At 46.9% G+C, this 21,571-nt stretch overlaps 1 protein-coding gene across 1 annotated transcript in view; it reads left to right on the forward strand.

Annotated features, from left to right (window-relative positions):
* The window catches only part of apaf1 (apoptotic peptidase activating factor 1), a gene marked incomplete at its 3' end in the record, with an annotated part of 195,041 nt that overhangs the window by 13,172 nt on the left and 160,298 nt on the right, over window positions 1-21,571 (forward strand). The window contains exons 4-5 of the mRNA XM_084331049.1: window positions 16,051-16,248; window positions 20,645-20,834. Coding sequence (XP_084187175.1) covers window positions 16,051-16,248; window positions 20,645-20,834 — 388 coding nt within the window. The remainder of the gene's footprint in view (window positions 1-16,050; window positions 16,249-20,644; window positions 20,835-21,571) is intronic.

Consider the following 21,571-nt stretch of genomic DNA (forward strand, 5'->3'; position numbering starts at 1 on the left):
ATGTACAGCTCTAACAGCTATATATATACTTTATAGTATTGCTATCTGTCCATTCTCATTGTCACTTGAGTGCATAAACCGTGCCTTCATAATGGCTTAAAGAAAATAAAAATCCATCGGTTGGTTGTCATTTTATAGCGTCGTGAATATAAGCTTTATCGCAGTTTTTGTCTCGTCTTTTTTCTGGGAAGCTAGATATGAGGCTAAAGGCTAGTCACGTTATATCAAACGCCATTTCTGTTGTGTATATATATACGAATGAAATAAAACAAGCTGCTTAGCATCCGGACTATCACAGAGCATCTATGGATGAAATGGGAGCGGCGGGGGACGCCGATCAGTATTATTGATTAGCAATACAGTGTGCGTTTAAGTAGCCATAATCACTGATCGATCGCTTGCGTGTTACAACAATGTCCAATCCGGCTGTAATTTGGGTGAATAGTATCCTACCGTCAGCCCATGTGATCGCCGGCAGCATTTCGTCATTATTCATCGGCATCTGGTAGATCGATATGTCCATTGGCTGATCATAAATCCCATTATTCCAGGCTGAAATCTGCGTTCCGTAACGTGATCAAAGATGGAGGATGTTCGGCTGGGATCCAGGCTCATATGAAACGCCCCAGACAGTAAAAAAAAAGAATTTTCCCATTCGGCCAGACTAATAAAGAAACTTGAAACTTGAAACTCGGCCTCAATGATACTGCAGTGGAGCGATGGCGCCCCTAAGAGGATCTGGCCGGTATTGCATGTCGCCGATTTAAATCTGGCGGGTAAATCTGCAGAGTCGATCCGGGATCTTGATCCGTTTATTAACCCTTTATTCGCCAATGACGTGTTACCACGTCATTCTCCGCCATGCGTAATCTGCCAATGACGCCGTAAGGCGTCTTTGAGATCAATATTTTCAATCATATTTTACCCACGGAGACTTGAGACTTGCTGTTGATCTCCTCTCAACTCTCCAACGGTTCAAGACCGCTATCTGGTGGCCGATCGGCGAATCGCCCAAACCGGAAGTGACGCGGCAGGAAGTGGTGCTCAACCATATTTCGTCCGGCCACTCGCTATTGCTCCCGGGACTCGAGCTTGATACACTGGATAGCGATCCGTTGCCACTAACTCGATAAACAACATGATTTGGACATATATACTATTATACAACCTGGAAATGGATCGCATATATCAACATCCCATAATCGCGAACTTTCTGCTCCACGCTGACCACCCAACGGTCAGAGGAAGCTGCGGTAAGTTTCAGCGTGTTTGATTATTATGATCCATATAAACTGCTGTGATCTATGTATCGCCCATACTACATGAATGATTTAACGTCGGCCACGGACTTATATGAACGGGTTCAGTTCAGTTCAGAGTTTTTATTTGCCACATGGAATAATACAATCATAGTTTCTTCATTAAAAAATCATAAATAGCCATTCCATGGACAAAAGGAGCAGGAAGAAGAATAAATCTTATAATTACCTGCCCCTTATTCCTAAACTAACATGTAGTTTCTTAATGGTCGGCGTATAACCTTATTTACACAAATAATCATTTATACCATTATAAAAGAAACACAATCCACAGTTAAACAAGAAAAATTTAAATAATAATAATAATAATGATAAAGAATAAAAAAGAAAAGAAAGAGAAGAGAAAAAAAAAGATCTCACTATTCAGATCACATTTTGATTTTCGGCTAGTGTCGAAAGGACTGGACACAGGGACAAGTTAAACATCAATCAATTAATTTAATACAACAGGTAGTTCGTGCCTACGACTAGGGATGTCCCGATTCGATCACGTGATCGGGATCGGGGCCGATCACGTGATTTTCCAAAGATCGGGATCGGCAAAAAAATCTGATTTTTTTTTTTAATTTATTTTTAAACTTTTATTTTTTTATTCAACAAACATGACCATGTTCACGTCTTAAACTCATACTGAGGCCTGTGTTTGGGTCTGAGAGTGTGGCTGGTCTGCCGTTCTGCAGCATGGTCATGTTTGTTGAATAAAAAAAAAAGTTAATATATTTTTTTTTTTTTTTTTTTGATCGGATCGGGAAATATCGGTATCGGTAGATACTCAAAATCACATGATCGGGATCGGATCGGGAGCAAAAAAACGTGATCGGGACATCCCTACCTACGACGATTAATCTGAGCGATATGAGTACTGGCTGAGCGTCCTGCTCTTCGCCATCGAGATATACCTCATCTCCAGTACCTAGTGTACTCCATCAACGAATAAAAACAAATACACCCAGCACCTGCCAGGCCCCGCCCTAGTGACGTACTATATAGCACTAGGCGTGGTCACCACTCGCTCTTCCTCGGAAAAAAAACGTTTCCAAAGAAAAGTTTCCCCAAGGGACCTCAGGGCAAGCTAAGAGCAGGACGCTCAGCCAGTACTCATATAACTAGGTTATAGGGCTGTCTTAAATACTTCGAAGCTTCGTTCGATGGCACAAGCTTCGAACATAAAAAAAAAAATCGAAGTAAAAAAAATAAAATAAAAAAAATAATATAGATTTTTTTTTCAAACGAATCTTTTTTTTTCAATTTTTTTTTTTTACTTCGATTTGTGTGTGTGTGTGTGTGTGAGAACTACCCATCCCAGTTAGGACAGCCGAATCCCGTCCAATCTTTCACCGTCGACTAAAGACTCACTTCTTCAACCATTATCTGAAATGATTAAAAAAAAAAAAAAAAAAAAAAAAAAAAAAAATCTAACCGTGACTAACCTTACTGTCATGCACTTTTCCTAATAAACTAACCTACACTGTAACACGCAACACTTTGATAAACATTGTTACTCAGCTGATAGAGTTGTACCCTTCTTGCTGTCTTGTCGTACAGAACTTGTAAGTCGCTTTGGATAAAAGCGTCAGCCAAATGTGTGTGTGTGTGTGTGTGTGTGTGTGTGTGTGTGTGTGTGTGTGTGTGTGTGTGTGTGTGTGTGTGTGTGTGTGTGTGTGTGTGTGTGTGTGTGTGTGTGTGTGTGTGTGTGTGTGTGTGTGTGGTGGGTGGGTGGGTGGGTGGGTGGGTGGGTGGGTGGGGCCGGGGGACAAATGCACTGGAGGAAAGTAACCCAGCTCAGCACTGCCCAAATTATATCATCACTATTGCCTGTTTGAAGGATATCATCCTCAAATACATATACACCTACATGCCTTGTAGAATTCCACACATAAGAAAGAAAGATACTGGGATGAATAAACAAAATAGGAAATAAAATTTAGATAAGGTGCTACTGAGATGTTTTGGTGAGTTCTTTGTTTTTTTGTGGAAGTTGCCCTTCTTAAAAATGCATGAACATTCACTGATAATTGGTCTGTAGTGGAGTCTACAAGGTCTACATTGCCGGACCATGTAGAATCCGGACCTTGTAGACTGACATAATTCTGTGCATAGTTTAGTCTACACAGGTGACAGGCCATATTTCAAATAATCAAAATCTTACTTCATTCATCTTAAACATTCTTGATTTGGGGGATTGGTAGTTCCCATGAAATCTGAAGTTGTTCAAACGACAACAGCGATCCACCTTGAATTAAATCACACAGCCGAGTGAAACCTTGTTGGCTCAGTCACGAAAGGGGCTACTTAATTAATTAATCCAACCCACTTTATTTATAGAGCACATTTAAAAACAACAAAGTTTATGAAAGTGCTGTACAAGTCCCACAACATAAGATAAAAAAAAAAAAAATTGTTTATTCGAAGCTGGGCCCCGAAGCTTCGATTGCCAAAAAAAGCTTCGAAGGTCAGCCCTATAACCTATCGTTATATTAGTCGTACTGGCGAATCGCGTCCTGCTCTTCGCCATCGAGATATGGGGACAGAGCAGACGCGAGGACCGACAAATGCACCCCCTGAGGACCCGAAAGCCCACATCAGGGGGGAGGGGAGTCCCGTCACCCCATCCTTCCTAATGAAGAGGGGGCGGCAGTCAACTCCACCGAGTGCGAATAAGAGGGAACTAGAACCTCTTGAACGCACAGCACAGGCGGAACCACGTGTGACACAACACATTGTGGCCCATACCCACACACCCCTGCTACCCCACCAAAGGACGGGAAGCAGGAGAGGTTCCAGACCTCAGAACCGCCTGGGAGACAGAACCCCCGGTCATGTCCATGAGGTAAAACCTTATGAAGGGACCCGGTGAGGACCACGAAGCCGCAGCACAGATGTCCTCCACCGAAGCCCCACCCAGCAGGGCGGCAGAGGCCGCCACCCCACGAGTGGAGTGCGCCCTGATGCCCCCAGGGGGAGCCAGCCCGGCCAACGTGTAGCAAAGGGCAATGCCCTCACACAACCAATGGGACAGTGCCTTACCAGCACGAGAGCCACCGTAACAGACAAAGAGCTGATCGGTAGCCCTGAGGCCCTGAGTACGGCTGAGGTAAATCCCCAAAGCCCGGACCGGACATGACGGGTGAAGGCCCGCCTCCAACTCACTAGCGTGAGGAGGCGGATGAACGCCTGAACCATAATATCCCTGGAGCGGAAAGAGCTCCGGATATTCTTTGGCACAAAGACTGGGTTAGGCCTCAGAGTGGCACCGCTATCGAAACGAATACACTCGGGCCGCACCGAGAGAGCACAGAGCTCACCCACGCGCTTAGCGGAGGTGACGGCCAGCAGGAACGCAGTCCCAAAGGCCTTGCTCAAGAGGCTCAAACGGTGCCCCGGACAACTGACCGAGGACCAATTGAAGATCCCAACTCTGAACCAGAGAACGTTTCACCGGCTTAAGGCGGCGAGCGCCAAGCAGTAAACGCTTCACAAGAGGGTGGCCTTACACCACTCTTGGAAAATACGCCACCTACCCGCGTAACCCGCGATAGTGGAGGGAGCATGCGCGTTCCGGATGGTACCAACCACAGAAGGATCCATCCTCTCCAGACTCACCCTCTCACCAGCCAAACCATCAGCAGCTGGCCCAGCACAGGGAACTAACACAGAGACCCGTGCGCTTGAGAGAGGGCCCGCGATGACCAAGGAACAGGCCATGACGGGATACCAAGAGCTGGATCAGGACCGGGAACCACACAGCTGCGCCCCGGTCCGGCGCAATCAGGATCAAGGACCTGCGCTCCTCAATGTACCCGCCCCAACAACTGACCTAACAGATGTATGGGGAAAAGAATCCCAGGCGGCACGGCATCGGTCCCAGACCTGCCTGACTATGTCCGGACGTAATCCCCACCCGTCAGGGTGAGGACCGCCCCGCGACATTACACCTGTACCCACATTCACCCTGCCGGGGATGTGGAGAGCCCTCAGGCCACGCAGATGGAGAACGCCCATAGCCAGCCGCCCGCCGCCCGGTGCAGACGGGGGGAGCGTACTCCTCCCTGTCTGTCGATATACGACGCTGACGTCGTATTGTCCGTCCTGATCAAACACCGTTTGAGGACCAGAAGGACCGCTTTCAATACCAACTCATTGAACGTAGCGCAGACCGGGCAGCATGGCTTGCCAGCTGCCCCCTACTGCGTTGGCCCGACGCGTCTCCAGCGAGGTAGGCGTCGGTGAAAAACGTGACGTGTGACAGCCTACTGCCCATGGGGACCCCCCTGGTGAGGACCCCAGGCCCTCCCCAGGGGGCGAGGTCCCCCAGTACTGACACGGGAACCTTAGCCGCTTCCACTTGCCTCTCACCGGGTCTATTTCCATACTGGAAAAGAAAAAGAAAGCAATACGCTTGGACCAGCACTCTCAGATTTTGGTATATTTAATCGCAGCCTGAAACAAACATGTTTCGGAACTGTAATGTTCCTTCTTCAGTGTTGATGGCTAGCAAATGTTCTCACCGACAATATTGTTTTTATACCAAGAACCGCAGGAAGTGACATCATCCACAGGTGTGTTGAATTACTATAAGGTCTAGTGTGACCCAGGAAGTACTTTGAAGTCAAGAGTCCATTCTTAAGTCAAAATTACCTAAATATACAAATACAAAATGTAGATAATAGATACAAAAACATAAAATTGTTATACTAGAAACAAAACCAAAATTGACATCTAATATGTATGGCTAGATAGGTACATTCTAATGCCTTATTCATTTTCAATATAAACAATAACCCTAGGGTAAATAAGTCCGCCCTTTGGCTTACAGTCAAACTCTTTTTTTGAGCCTCGTAATAAAGAGGAAACCCGATGAAAAAACTAAAGTCAAAATTACCACAATATACAGATGGTAAATGTAGATATAAGATTAAAATTAAAATTGTTGTGTTGGAAACAAAAAACATAAATCAAAATAGCAAAAACATCTAGTATGTATGGCTAGATAGATACACTACAATGCCTTATTCATTTTATATAAATAAACCATAAACAACAAAAACTAAACAAGAAACCCATTGGGTAAATGAGTCTGCCTTTATATATGGCTAGATAGATACACTCTAATGCCTTATTCATTTATAAATAAACAATAAACAATAAAAAGTAAACCAGAAACCCTTGGGTAAATAAGTCCGCCATTATGTATGGCTAGATACACTCTAATGCCTTATTCATTTTATATAAATAAACAATAAACAATAAAAACCCTTGGGTAAATAAGTCCGCCATTATGTATGGCTAGATAGATACACTCTTAATACCTTATTCATTTTATATAAATAAACCATAAACAATCAAAAGTAAACCAGAAACCCTTGGGTAAATAAGTCTGCCATTAGGCGTAAATTCAAACTTTTTTTTTTTTTTTTTTTGAGCCTCGTAATAAAGCGGAAAATAAGGAAAAAAACTCCACCTGTTCGGTGTGTCTGAAGGTTGTTAGACTTACTAATGGCTCTTTAAAATAGATCTATAGTCTAATCATTAATACTCCCTTGTGTTACGTAGATACCTATTGCTTAAAATAAACTTATTTGTTGGGCTAAATTGATCTTACTCGTATTTACTGAACCCGGCATACTTCTTTCTAAGGATACTATAAAACTAATAATCGGCCTTAATGGGAAAAGTATTTAAAGGAAGCAGGTCAACAAGTTCTCTTCATTCATACCTCTTGGTTCTATACAATTAAAGAGGTGAATAAAATAACATTCCCTTTGCAAAAGTAGCTTATGTCTGTCACCTCCCCTGGCGGGCCTATGTACCAACTCTAGACCCATGTAACGGAGATCTTTGACAGCATGCTTGCAAGTATTGAAGTGTCTAGCTACCGCCGATTTGACATCTGCATTTCTGATTGAACACTTATGTTCACTGATTCTTAATTTGAATGGTCTCGTTGTTTTGCCCACATATGAAAAATCACAAGGGCATTTCAGCAGGTACACTATGTTGGAGGAATTGCAGGTAATACGCCCTTTGACCGATAACCGTTTGCCCGTTTTTGGGTGTGTATAACTTTTGTCTTTGATCATCCCTTGGCAATGTACACAAGATTGACAGGGAAAGTTCCCATCTGGGATGTTAGACATAAAGTGAGTTGATTTTACCTTGGGAAAATCCGTTTTCACCAGAAGATTTGAGAGATTCGCTTGTCTTTTGTAATAGTAATTGGGCGAATGCTGAAACGCCGCTCCAACTATAGGATCTGACTGTAAAATATGCCAGTATTTATTGACAATGGTACGTATGTCTCTAGTAATCGGGCTGTAAGTAGACACAAAGGCCACTTTGTCAGAGTGTACCTTTTTCTTCTTAGGGGCCAGTAACAAGGATCTGTCAATCTGCTGAGTTTTGTGCAGGGCCTTAGCTGTTAAAATAGCACTGTATCCTCTGTCATGAAAATTCTCCCGTAGGGTTTCGGCTTGGGCCTTGAATCTGACCTCCGTGTCACAGATTCTCTTATACCTGAGTATTTGGCTGAAAGGTAGACTATTTTTTAAAGCCGGGGTATGGTAGCTAGAGAAATATAGGAACGAATTTCTGTCTGTCTCTTTTTTGAAGACCTCTGTATGTAATGAAGTCCCACCTGGGGCTTTGTTGATTAAAACGTCCAAAAAGGGTAGCGTTTGTAAGTCAAACTTCAAAGTAAATTTTATCGTTACTCTACAAGAGTTGAGATATTCAAGGAAGTCATGGAGCTCAGACGATGTACCTGACCAAATAAAGAATAGGTAATCTATATAGCGCATGTAGGATTTGACATGTTTCTCAAACGGGTTATTATTAAAAACATGTTCTAATTCAAATTTCGACATAAAAAGATTAGCAAGGTTCACTGCGGCTGGCGAGCCCATGCTGAGTCCTCTGTTCTGCAAATAATATATATCTTGAAATCTAAAGTAGTTCCTCGTAAGCACAAGATCGGCTAGTCTAACTAGCGCCTCTGTGAAGGGGAGTAATTCTGCTCTCGAGTTTAAATAAAAACTCAATGCGTCTAACGCGTCAGCATGTGGAATGCTAGGGTACAGGCTGACTACATCCATTGTAACTAGAAAGTCTGTGGGACTAATATTACAGACTAGAAGCCCACTCAGGAAGGAAGTAGTGTCTTTTAAATACCCGCGTTGTGAAGAGGCCAAATCCTTAATATGTGCGTCTATATATTGCGATATTTTCTCTGTGGCAGAGCCTATGCCAGAGACTATCGGTCTACCTGGAGGGTTAACTAGATCTTTATGGATCTTGGGTAAGGTGTAAATGATAGGCGTAATTGGGTGCTCTACAAACATAAATTTAAATTCATTTTCAGTGATTACCTCAGCTAATCTGAGGCTTTTTAGGACCGTTTTAATTTCCGTAGAAAATCGGAAGACTGGATCTGAATTTAACTGGGTATACACCTCCATGTCATTCAATTGTCTCATAATCTCTGTCACATACGTACTCTTATTTTGGAGAACTATTCCTGCACCCTTATCCGCTTTTCTAAAAATTAAATCGTCTTTTTCCATGAGCTCCTTGAGCGCTCTCGACTCTGATTCCAGTAAATTGGGGTAAAGTTGGGCCTTGTGGCTGGTATCACATAAATTCAAGACCTCATTCTGTACCAGTCTACAAAAAGTATCCACTGAAGGTGGGTTAAGATGGGGTACAAACAAGCTGCGTGGCTTAAATACTCTACTAGTAGGCAAAGAGTGGGTATCGGGCTCCGTTTCTGTATCTACAACCACATTTTCTGGCACGTTTAAGTTAGTAACATATTGGGTTCTATTACCTATCCCTTTGGCATAAAAGGCCTTCAACTTAATATTTCAACACACCTGTGGATGATGTCACTTCCTGCTGTTCTTGGTATAAAAACAATATTGTCGGTGAGAACATTTGCTAGCCATCAACACTGAAGAAGGAACATTACAGTTCCGAAACATGTTTGTTTCAGGCTGCGATTAAATATACCAAAATCTGAGAGTGCTGGTCCAAGCGTATTGCTTTCTTTTTCTATTATACTCGACGGGATTTCAGCACCCAGTGTTATAATTTGTGAGCGCAGTCTATCTTGACTTTTCATACTGGAAAAGAACCACCTCCGTAACCTCTTCCTGGGGTGAAGAGGAGGCCAAGAGGGACCACGGAATGAGCAGATGCCATCATACCGAGCAGGCGTATCACGGACAGCGCCGTAACCGTCCTAGGACGGAACCTCCCGAGCGTGTCGACAACACGCTCTGAGAGGGATGCCCATAGCACTCCACCCGTTGACTGGGAAGAGGAGTACTCTACTTCCAGTCTACAGCAACCCCAGGCTGGTAGGAAACCTGCCTGGTATGAGACCTGACGATCCACCTTGACCGCCAAGGACCAGAACGTCGTCAGGGCAGAATACACTTCGTAACCCCTGACGACGCAGAGGCCCCAGTGCGGCCTCCACGCACTTGGTGAAGATGCGGGGAGCCAGAGAAAAGCCGAACGGCAGCCTCTGGTACTCATACGCTAACCCTGCAAAGGAAGCGTAGGTAAGCCCTAGGATGGAAGATCGGGGATGCGAATACGCATCCTACAGGTCTATGGAGGAGAACCAGACCCCCACCCGACAGTGTTCAACAGGTAGGAGACGATCCAAAAAATGCTGAACGTTCCCATGGGACAGGTCCAGCATGGGTCTGACACCCCCCCCTCCCGATTTCTCAGGCACCAGAGAACACCGGGAGGAAAACGCCACGACGATGGCTTGCTTCGTCCACAGAGATTGGATCTCGTTGACCAGAGCTGTCACTGCTGGTGACCCTGACAATGGGGTCTGTACCAAACCTGAAAACGGGTGGGGTTGTGTAAATACAAGTCCCCTCTCCATCCACCTCGACATATGGTACTGCTGTAGCCATATGTGATGACACTCCCAACGCACCCGCCGCCATGTGGCGCAGGTCCGCTAGGAACTGTAGATAGGCGGCCCGGTCCCACCCGCTGTGCGTAGCCAACCCTGGACCCGTGCGAGCAGAGCGTTCCGTGTCGGGACATCTCACCCTGACACTACCCACGAGGCAATCGCACCCAAGGGGGGAACCCGACAGAAAGGGCCGGTTTGATACGGGGGAAGCTGACATCAGTCTAGGTGACAAAAGCTCCCCCACTGAACACCCCTCCAGAACATGCTGAGGAGTTGTTCTGCAGCCGGACATGCAAGGTGTGAGGCCCCCATGGGTTCCTACACACCGTAGCCCTGCAGTGATATTACTACCACCCAAATCACGCGCGCCTGCGAGACCACTGCCAATCTTTCAGGAGTGGGAGGCACCAACATGATACCTGGCCTGGCGAAGGCGAGGTCGGGGAAGCCCGCACTGTGTGCCTCAAAAAGGTTTCAAGCCCCCCTGCTGACAACACTTGTAGTTGACAGACGTAACACCAGGCTCAACCAAACACAGCTTATGGTGTGGGAGCCGCTTGACAGCACAACATTCTCATGGACAGACCCAGGCTCAGCCATCAACTGGGTGTCAGCCCCTGTCCCCATGAGAAGCGAAACGTGGGGCCGCATGCGCTTCAACGAAGGCTCGCGGCCCGCAGCCAAAGGAAACAAATCGGAGCCCCTTTTCCGCTGATGTTGGGGGAGGGAGTGATCGGAGAGCGGGCTGCTCGCGGCAGGATGGCGACGGCTTGTATATTCCAAGCCGAGCTCATCCAACATGGCCGATCCCTCGGCTGCCAAGGCTGTCGGCCTTGTGGACACCTGTCGATTCAACGCCCAGGATACCTCTGGCGGGGGAAAACATGGCCGCCTGTCGAGGGCCTCGCCATAGCCGCTGACGAGGCCGTGCTCTCACTTCTGGCTGCGCGGCGTGAGGCGGTGTGGGGCCTAGGACAAATACCGCCCGCGCTCCAGCGGAAGACCAAGATCCTCTGCGGAGAGGGGAGCCCTGAGCGGTTATAGCTTGCGGCTAGGTCAAAGCTAATAACGTCAACAACCTCGCGCGATGTGTCGACGTTGGCTGGCCCTCAAGGCCCCGCCACCAGACACCATTTTTGACAGAAAAAACAGCAATTCGAACACGGTTACTAATCGCTGCCAATTCCATACCGTGGCGGTACAGGCTTTAGCAGCCCACCAGCCACTCGCCGGGCCGACCCATCTCATGGCGTCGGCCGGGCGGGGCACTGTTTCAACATGTCAAAAGCAAAGGACTGATGCTAACACGGAGCACCAGTGGTGGTTGCAACCAGCAACCTCCACTGTGGTGTGCACCATGAAGGGGTTAATGAATAAATTAACTAACACCACGAATATACTGTAGAATGGGCTAGCCCATGCACACAACGTTAAAGGGATGCGGACCAGAGAACCAGTCCCGCATTCATTCATAATATTCACAAACAGCACACCAGCCCTAGACCTCAGCCCATTTACCCATGAAAAGGTAAACAAAGCCCCCCCGCAATACTCCCCTAGTAGACACCGATTGACCGTCAGCATGAATGGTTAAGAGGAGGGAAGACTGTAGTGTAGACAGACATTCCCGCAGCAGGGAGACAAAACAGAAACAGTAGCCCAACATAGCATAGCGTTAGCCGCTCGCTCCAGGATAACGGGGAAAACAACAACGTTTACCCAGATATCCCGCCGCTTGCGCCAATACACAACTCTGTTGTCTCCCGGGACAACTCGAGCACATCACAAACGCCAGCATTGTCATGCCTAGTGACATCCCACAGCGGGGAACAGTAGAACAGTGACCCAGCATTATAGCATTTAGTATTAGAAGCGCGCTCCAGGACAGCCTGGGAAACGTCCACCTCAGAGGGACGTTTACCCAAACATCCTGCCCCTGGCGCCGATACACAACTCGGTTGTCTAACAAAACAACAAGCAGCATTACTAACACCAGCGATAATGCCTAGTGGCGCAGGTCCTACCTTGTGTGAGGTAGCTCGATAGCTACACCTCACACGCCGTCCCTCTGTCTGCTGTCAACAAGACGAGGAGACTACAGACTCGACGCTGAGATGCATCGAAATGCATCCCGCTGCAGAGTCGCAGAACCCATACGAGCGCCGTCAGAACATGCCGCGAAGATTCCAGGGGTAGGCAAATCTCCGGTAAGCACTCAACCTAATTTCTCTAACTTTTCATAACAACTAGTTGCAAAGGGTGCACTGCAAGCATCCGCTATGATGGAAACGAAAATAGAGGAAGAGCGAGTGGTGACCACGCCTAGTGCTATATAGTACGTCACTAGGGTGGAGCCTGGCAGGTGCTGGGTGTATTTGTTTTTATTCGTTGATGGAGTACACTAGGTACTGGAGATGAGGTATATCTCGATGGCGAAGAGCAGGACGCGATTCGCCAGTAAGACTAATATAACTATTGTTAATACAGGTCAGATTTGTTTTATGTTATATGTTATTTTGTCCTTTATTTTAAATGATAATACAATCTTGAATATTGACTACTTTAGCATTTTCCTTTATTCTGTAGTTAGAGTAATCTCTCGCATACATCTGAATAACAAAGGCACAATGGCTGCCCAGACTGGAAGGTGTGTGTGTGTGTGTTACAGTATAATAGCAATGCTTTCTGGGTAAAGTATTCTGCATAGATAGTTAACAGACAGGGCTCTTTCTTATTTTTTAGACCTATGGCTCAAAACTAGCGATTGTGGCATCATCTTGGTTAATAAGACATAGATTGAAAAGTATCTGCCCGATTTGTACTAGAGTTGTTCCGATACCGATACCGGAAATGCTTCCGATACTGCCTAAAATGCTGGTATCCGTATCGGCGAGTATGCCGAAAGGCTAGCCTCCGATACCATATGACGTAATTTATCAACAACACGTGCGGTATCCTCCTGAGTGAGCATTATAAAACAAATGTGTTTTTAATCGACCGTGAATTAAAGTGTCAATGCTGTTTGTCATTTTAACAGCAGATACTTTCTTAAATGGCATCGTCCCGACAGCAGTGTGACGGGGAGCTCTGATGGGTTCGCTTGCTGGTGTTATTAGCATTAGCAAGAGCTAGCTGAAAAGCTAGTTTTAGCTTTAACGTTACCTTGGCTAAAGTTGGGACTATTCATAATCCAGCAATAATGGCTGCAGACCTGCAAGCAAAGTACAGCAAGTTGGCAAAGGAGTATTCCAAGGCAAATCACTTTTTCACCAATAACGTTATATTGTCTTGTTTCCATCTAACGTTAGCTCACGCCTCACGCTAACCTAGCTCACGCTAACGTGGCTAACCTCTCCCACACATGCATGCAATTAATGACATAATGCAGACAGCCATACCGGTGACAATGTTTAGCTTTTAGTGCCAAATGATAAGAGTCTGAGGCAGAGTCTCAAAAGAGAATGTTGAATATTTATTGTGCAAAAATCACAACAGAGCCTCTGCTACTACAGTAGCTAACCTAAACGGAGCCTTCTGGCAACAATGTGCAACAACATATAACGTCCGTGCGGAATCAATGTCCCAACAACCGTTCCGTGGGTGAACTCATTGAGCATAGTTTTCAATTAATGATACTAATACTAATCTATACAATCACCTGTTGTTGAATAAATACCATTACTTTATAGTTATTACAAAAAAACAGTATATATAAAACGGTAGCTGAAAAAAAAAAGTTTTATAATGTATATAATTTTATTTTTAATTTTATGTATGCACTGGTATCGGATCACATTTACATTTACATTTAGTCATTTAGCTGACGCTTTTATCCAAAGCGACTTACAAGTTCTGTACGACAAGCCATCAGGAAGGGCACAACTCTATCAGCTGAGCAACAATGTTCATCAAAGTGTTGAGTGCTACAGTGTAGGTTAGTTTATTAGGACAAGTGCATGACAGTACGGTTAGTTAGGGTTAGATTTTTTTTTTTTTTTTTTTTTTTTTTTTTTAATTCAGATAATGGTTGAAGAAGTGCGTCTTTAGTCGACGGCGAAAGATTGGACGTGATTCGGCTGTCCTAACTGGGGTGGGTAGTTCATTCCACCATTGTGGGGCACGGACTGAGAATAGGCGACTTCTCTTTGATGACCCTCCCGGAGCTTGGATAGGAGTAGGTCTGAGGCGGCCAGAAGATGCAGAGCGTAGGGGTCTTGAGGGTGTGTAGTTAGAGACCATTGACCGGAGGTAGGCGGGAGCGGTTCCCTTTGCCGCACGGTATGCTAGGTCGAGGGCCTTGAAGCGGATTCGTGCAGCAATGGGGAGCCAGTGCAGGTCCCTAAGAAGTGGGGTGACATGGGCCGACTTCGGTAGGTTTGAGATCAGGCGGGCCGCTGCGTTCTGAATGAGTTGAAGAGGCTTAGTGGCAGTGGCCGGGAGGCCAGCGAGCAGTGCATTGCAGTAGTCGAGGCGGGAGATGACTGTTGATTGGACGAGGAGTTGGGTGGCTTCTTTTGTCAGGAAGGGGCGTATCCTTCTGACATTGCTCAGGAGGAATCGGCAGGTTCTGGTCGTCGCTGCGATGTGAGCAGAGAAGTTCAATTGGTCGTCGAGGACAACACCAAGGTTCTTGGCGGTCGGGGACGCAGTCACAGCTGCATTCTCGACTGTGATTGAAAGGTCGGTTAGGGGGGAGGATTTGGCCGGCAGGTGGAGCAATTCTGTTTTGCTTAGGTTCAGTTTGAGGTGGTTGGACGTCATCCAGGCTGAGATGTCGGACAGACAGGCCGAGATCCGCACAGAGACGTGGATATCTGAGGGAGGGAAGGAGAGGAAGAGTTGAGTATCGTCGGCATAACAATGGTAGGAGAAGCCATGAGACGTGATAATGTTACCCAGTGATTTAGTGTAGAGGGAGAAGAGAAGGGGTCCTAAAACCGAGCCCTGGGGGACACCCGTCCGCAGGGGGCGGGTGGCCGACAGGGTCCCTCTCCATGACACTTGGTAGGAGCGGTCATTGAGGTATGATGACAGCCATGTCAGCGCAGAGCCAGCCACTCCCATTCCTGCGAGGGCCGCAAGGAGGATCTGGTGGTTGACTGTGTCGAAGGCTGCAGATAGATCTAGGAGAATCAGGACAGAGGAGAGGCCTTTCGCTTTTGCTAAGTGAAGTGCCTCTGTGACCGCAATGAGGGCTGTCTCTGTGGAGTGACCAGTCCTGAAGCCTGACTGATTAGGGTCTAGGAGGTCATTCTGTAAGAGATAAGTAGTAAGTTGGTTGGATACAGCACGTTCAAGTGTTTTAGAAAGGAAGGAGAGAAGAGAGACAGGACGGCTCAGTATTGGTATCGGCCGATACCCAAAGCTTAGGTATCGGAATCGGATCGGGAAGGAAAAAATGGTATCGGAACATCTCTAATTTGTGTGATGGCTTATTTTGAAGGTATGAATACTTTCATATCATGTAAAACATGTGAAGATCCCTCAAAATGACCTCTAGTCTGTGCTGAGTCACATATGACTTGGAACATCATGAGGACTAGTTCTGGAAAATTGGGTTTTGTAATTCAATGCTCTCTACCTATTGTAGGTAGGCCTACTGTTTCTCTCTCCCACTGTAATCTCTGTCTCTCTGTCTCTCTCTGTCTCTCTCTCTCTCTCTCTCTCTGTCTCTCTCTCCCCCCGCTCTCTCTCTCTCTCTCTCTCTGTCTCTCTGTCTCTCTCTCTGTCTCTCTCTCTGGCTCTCTCTCCCCCCGCTCTCTCTCTCTCTCTCTCCCTCCCTCTCTCCCTCTCCAGTCCATACGGTTCTGAGTGAGGGTGGTGTGCCCCAGAGGCCTGTGGTGTCTGTGAACAGGCCGGAGCTTCTGAACCGGGTCAGGCAGAAGCTGTACCGCCTCCAGAAGGACCCGGGCTGGGTCACCGTGTTCGGCATGGCCGGTTCTGGGAAGTCTGTCCTGGCCGCCGAGGCCGTCCGAGACCACGCACTCATCGAAGGTAAACAGTGAGATATGTAACGGGAGATTCAAAAACATAATGGGTCATAGGGTCACGGTAGTCATGTCCATAGTCTGACATACATCCTTATTGATCTTTCTTGATCAGAGACTGGCTTCACTGTTATCTACACCAGGGGTTCCCAAAGGGGGGGTCGCCAGATGATAATAAAAAAAAATAAAAAAAATATCAAATAAATTATTATTCTTTTTTTGCATATTTCATCATAACTACAAAAACCCTGTTTGTTGAAAACATATCCTAATGAGTGTATGCCTTGCTTTTCCCATCTAGGGAATCTTATAGGTTGTTTTCCAATCAAGAGTGCATTGTTATTGAATAAGGGAGTATGATTATGCCATTTCTGTGGGATAGAATATTTTTTTTGTGTTTCATGCCATATCCGGATCGCATGAGTAATTATGGGGCCAAATTTCCGTTTGCATTGCTTAATTGATAATTTGGTGTATACTATGTCCTTCAGCCTATGTGGAGCTACTATATTTTCTTCTAAATTTCTCCAGGATACTGATGCTTGGGGATCAAACCATGTTGTCAGTGGTCTTAAAGTGTACGCCTTAAAATAGTTGTAGAAATCTGGAAATGCCATACCACCGTCTGCTCTGTTTCTCTGTGCGGTGGATCTTTTTATACGTGGTGGTTTGTTATTCCAAATAAATTTGTATGTGGAGGAGTGTAATTCTTTCCAGTAACCCTCTGGAGGGGGTAACGGTAGCATTGAGCTGAAGAAGTTGATTCTAGGTAGGACGTCCATCTTAACTATTGATACCCGTGCCTGTACTGAGTTTTTGAGTTTTGACCACCTGTCAAGGTCGTATTTGATTTTGGAAATCAAAGTCTTTGTAACAAAAAATTTCCTGGTGGGGGACCCCAGACCCCCTGCTTAAAAAGTGGCCTGACTGGGGCTATATTTTGCACTATATTTCCTGGCCTGAATGATTTCCCCAGTCCGGCCCTGGTTAAAAGCCTCCAATGCTTATCAGTGTGTGTGCGTTTGAACGTTTGCATGTTTCAACCATACATTTCCATTTATAATAAAAAAAAGAAGAAATATATATATACATTTTTTTTAATTTAAAAAAAAAAAATGTTTAACCTCCTATAATAGTGGGGGTCGCGGCTCTCTGACACCGTTATTTGGGGGTCACGGCCTGAAAAGTTTGGGAACCCCTGATCTACACTATCTTGATTATTTAATTGACTGATTAAGTTAGAATAGAATACAAATACTTTAATCATCCCGAAGGAAATTTGGCACTACAAGTCGCTCACAGTAAACATTTAGGTAGACAAAACAAAGTCATGAATAAGAATAAAAAAAAAAAAATAAGCCTTAGAATAAAACTAATAATAATAAAATACGGTCCGGGATTTACATTGCCTATGTTATCTATATACATTCTAATATAAAATATACAGTAAGTGTACAGTAAGTGTAATATTGAACAATGTTGTTTTAAAAGTAAAAGTCCAGGAAGATGGTAACTGTCACCCTAGTTTGATTGATTGAGTCATTCATTCATTCATTAATTTGATGGATGGACATTTTACAACACACACACACACTAGTCAGAAACATACATCCATTGTCTACATCACATTGATAGAACACTCTTCACCACAACTTACACTGATAATGTGAGAAACCTGTCAGTTCTCCGCTGGAATACACGTACAGTACGTCCTCCTTCTCTCTTCCATGCTCTGCTGAGAAACTTGATGTTTAAATGTATGTGTCGACTATTGGAGTAAAAAAAACTGGATAATAGGTGCCATTACTGATGTCAAACAAAGTGATACAAGTAGAGATGTTCCGATACCATTTTTCCCTTTCCGATCCGATTCCGATACCTAAGCTTTGGGTATCGGCCGATACCGATATTTATCCGATACCAGTGCATAAAAAAAAAAAAAAAAAAAAAATTATATAAATTATAATTTTTTTTTTTTTGGATACTGTTATACTGTGTTTTAGTAATAACTAGAAAGTAATGGTATTTATTCAACAGGTGATTGTATAGATTTGTATTAGTATCATTAATCAATGAGTATGGGCTACAGCACTGCAGATATACCCTACTCCAATGATCCACACGGACATTAAACGGTGTTGCACTCGCTACTCAGTGGCTCTGCAGATATACCCTATTCAGTCTGTAAGCTAGTGGCAGATAGAACGTTCATGTTGTGATTTTTGATGCAAAATAAATATTCAACATTCTCTTTTGAAACTCCGCCTCAGACTCTTATCCTTTGGCACTTGCTGTACTTTGCTTGCAGGTCTGCAGCCATTATTGCTGGATTATGCACCAACTTTAGACACGGTAACGTTATCAAGCTAAGCTAACTGACCTAGCTCGTCTTCCCGCATTGACATTTGATAACGTTAGTAATAGTCAGCTAACGCTAGTCCGTAGCTACTTAACTTAAATACAATTCACCGTGGGTGCATTATTGTTGATAGACGGTCACGGACAGTGTTAGGTCCTGGAGAAAGGACAGGCGATCATCTGATTTGATGTAACGTTAAAGCGGATGTTGTTCCAACTAGCTATCTTTCCAGCTAATGCTATCATAACACCAGCCAAACACATCCCGATTCCCGTCCGAGCTCCCCGTCACACCGCACTGTCGGGGACAATGGAATTTAAGAAAGTGTATCTGCTGTTAAAATGACACAGCATCACACTTTAAAACATGTTCATTTTATAATCCTCACTCTCCGCAGGACTCGGCAGGAGATAAATTACATCATGGGATCGGAGGCTAGAATTTACGTGTACTCGCCGATACCGATACCAGCATTTTAGGCAGTATCGGCGGCATTTCCGATACTGGTATCGGTATCGGAACAACTCTAGATACAAGGTACTCCTCTGGTTTGTGGAAACATGGGAATCGATGCCTTTATGTATTTTATAGGGCTGGGACTTTATCGCATTAATTTTGATTAATTAACTACAGAAAGAATTAAAAGTAAAAAAAATGTATGCATTTAATCGTATGATGATTTTATTTTTATTGTGTAAGGCTATGTGTCCACTCAAAGCCTTTTTTTCAAGGCGGACCGCTTTGAAAAAAGAAGAAAAAAAAGCTTCTAGCGTTTTTCTGGGTCTCCCCAGAGCTCGCGCCAGCCGCGGCTCCGCCCCTTGCTCGATGAGTTACATTGATGAGCGCGCTGCTTTCCAAAAAAGTTGAACTAGTTTCAACTTTATGAGCTGGGAGAGCTCCGCCAAAAACGCTGCCGTCGAGAGCTCATAAAACGCGAGGCGCGGCTCTGGGAAGAGGAGCGCGCCTGATGAATGACAGAAAGGAGCTGACGACTCATAAAACGTCGGCTATGGACACAAGCCCTAAGAATGTTACCTTTCAAAGGAGACCAGACTCATGCATGTGCTATAAGTATAAAGTATAATAAAACCCCCCTCCCTGTCCTCTGCCCCCCCCCCTCCCTGTCCTCTGCCCCCCTGTCCTCTGCCCCCCCTCCTCCCTGCCCTCTGCCCCCCTGCCCTCTGCCCCCCCCCTCCCTGCCCCCCCCCCCTCCCTGTCCTCTGCCCCCCCCCCTCCCTGTCCTCTGCCCCCCCCTCCTCCCTGTCCTCTGCCCCCCCCTCCTCCCTGTCCTCTGCCCCCCCCTCCCTGTCCTCTGCCCCCCCCTCCCTGTCCTCTGCCCCCCCCTCCCTGTCCTCTGCCCCCCCCCCTCCCTGCCCCCCCCCTCCCTGTCCTCTGCCTCCCTGTCCTCTGCCCCCCCCTCCCCTCCCTGTCCTCTGCCCCCCCCCTCCTCCCTGTCCTCTGCCCCCCTCCTCCCTGTCCTCTGCCCCCCTGTCCTCTGCCCCCCTGTCCTCTGCCCCCCTGTCCTCTGCCCCCCCCTCCTCCCTGCCCTCTGCCCCCCCCTCCCCTCCCTGTCCTCTGCCCCCCCCTCCTCCCTGTCCTCTGCCCCCCCCTCCTCCCTGTCCTCTGCCCCCCCCTCCCTGTCCTCTGCCCCCCCCTCCCTGTCCTCTGCCCCCCCCCCTCCCTGCCCCCCCCCTCCCTGTCCTCTGCCTCCCTGTCCTCTGCCCCCCCCTCCCTGTCCTCTGCCCCCCCCCCTCCCTGCCCCCCCCCTCCCTGTCCTCTGCCTCCCTGTCCTCTGCCCTTCCCTTCTCCCTGTCCCCCCTCCCCTCCCTGCCCCCCCCTCCCTGTCCTCTGCCCCCCCCTCCCTGTCCTCTGCCCCCCCCTCCCTGTCCTCTGCCCCCCCCTCCCTGTCCTCTGCCCTGCCCTCTGCCCCTCCCTGCCCTCTGCCCCACCCCCCCTCTGCCCCCCCCCCTCCCTCCCCCTCCATGCCCTCTGCCCCCCCTCCCCTCCCTGCCCCCCCCCCCCCCCTCCCTGTCCTCCCCACCAGAGTGTTTCCCTGCAGGGGTTCACTGGCTCTCCGTCGGCCAGGTGGACAAGCCCAACCTGCTGGTGAAGATCCAGTCCCTGTGTTTCCGTCTGGAGCAGAGCCAGGACCCCCAGTCCGTCCACAGGCCGCCCGCTTCTCTGGACGAGGCCAAGGAGCGCCTCCGCTTCCTCATGCTGCGCAGGTACCCCAGGTGAGAGGCCTGTCTTCCAGTCCACCTGTTGTATAAAACACAGGTACCCCCGGTGAGTGGCCTGTCTTCCAGTCCACCTGTTGTATAAAACACAGGTACCCCAGGTGAGTGGCCTGTCTTCCAGTCCACCTGTTGTATAAAACACAGGTACCCCGGTGAGAGGCCTGTCTTCCAGTCCACCTGTTGTATAAAACACAGGTACCCCCGGTGAGAGGCCTGTCTTCCAGTCCACCTGTTGTATAAAACACAGGTACCCCGGTGAGAGGCCTGTCTTCCAGTCCACCTGTTGTATAAAACACAGGTACCCCAGGTGAGAGGCCTGTCTTCCAGTCCACCTGTTGTATAAAACACAGGTACCCCCGGTGAGAGGCCTGTCTTCCAGTCCACCTGTTGTATAAAACACAGGTACCCCCGGTGAGAGGCCTGTCTTCCAGTCCACCTGTTGTATAAAACACAGGTACCCCGGTGAGTGGCCTGTCTTCCAGTCCACCTGTTGTATAAAACACAGGTGAGAGGCCTGTCTTCCAGTCCACCTGTTGTATAAAACACAGGTGAGAGGCCTGTCTTCCAGTCCACCTGTTGTATAAAACACAGGTACCCCCGGTGAGAGGCCTGTCTTCCAGTCCACCTGTTGTATAAAACACAGGTACCCCAGGTGAGTGGCCTGTCTTCCAGTCCACCTGTTGTATAAAACACAGGTACCCCAGGTGAGTGGCCTGTCTTCCAGTCCACCTGTT

Source organism: Notolepis coatsorum (genome assembly GCF_963971535.1).
Source record: "Notolepis coatsorum genome assembly, chromosome: 15".
Classification (NCBI taxonomy): domain Eukaryota; kingdom Metazoa; phylum Chordata; class Actinopteri; order Aulopiformes; family Paralepididae; genus Notolepis; species Notolepis coatsorum.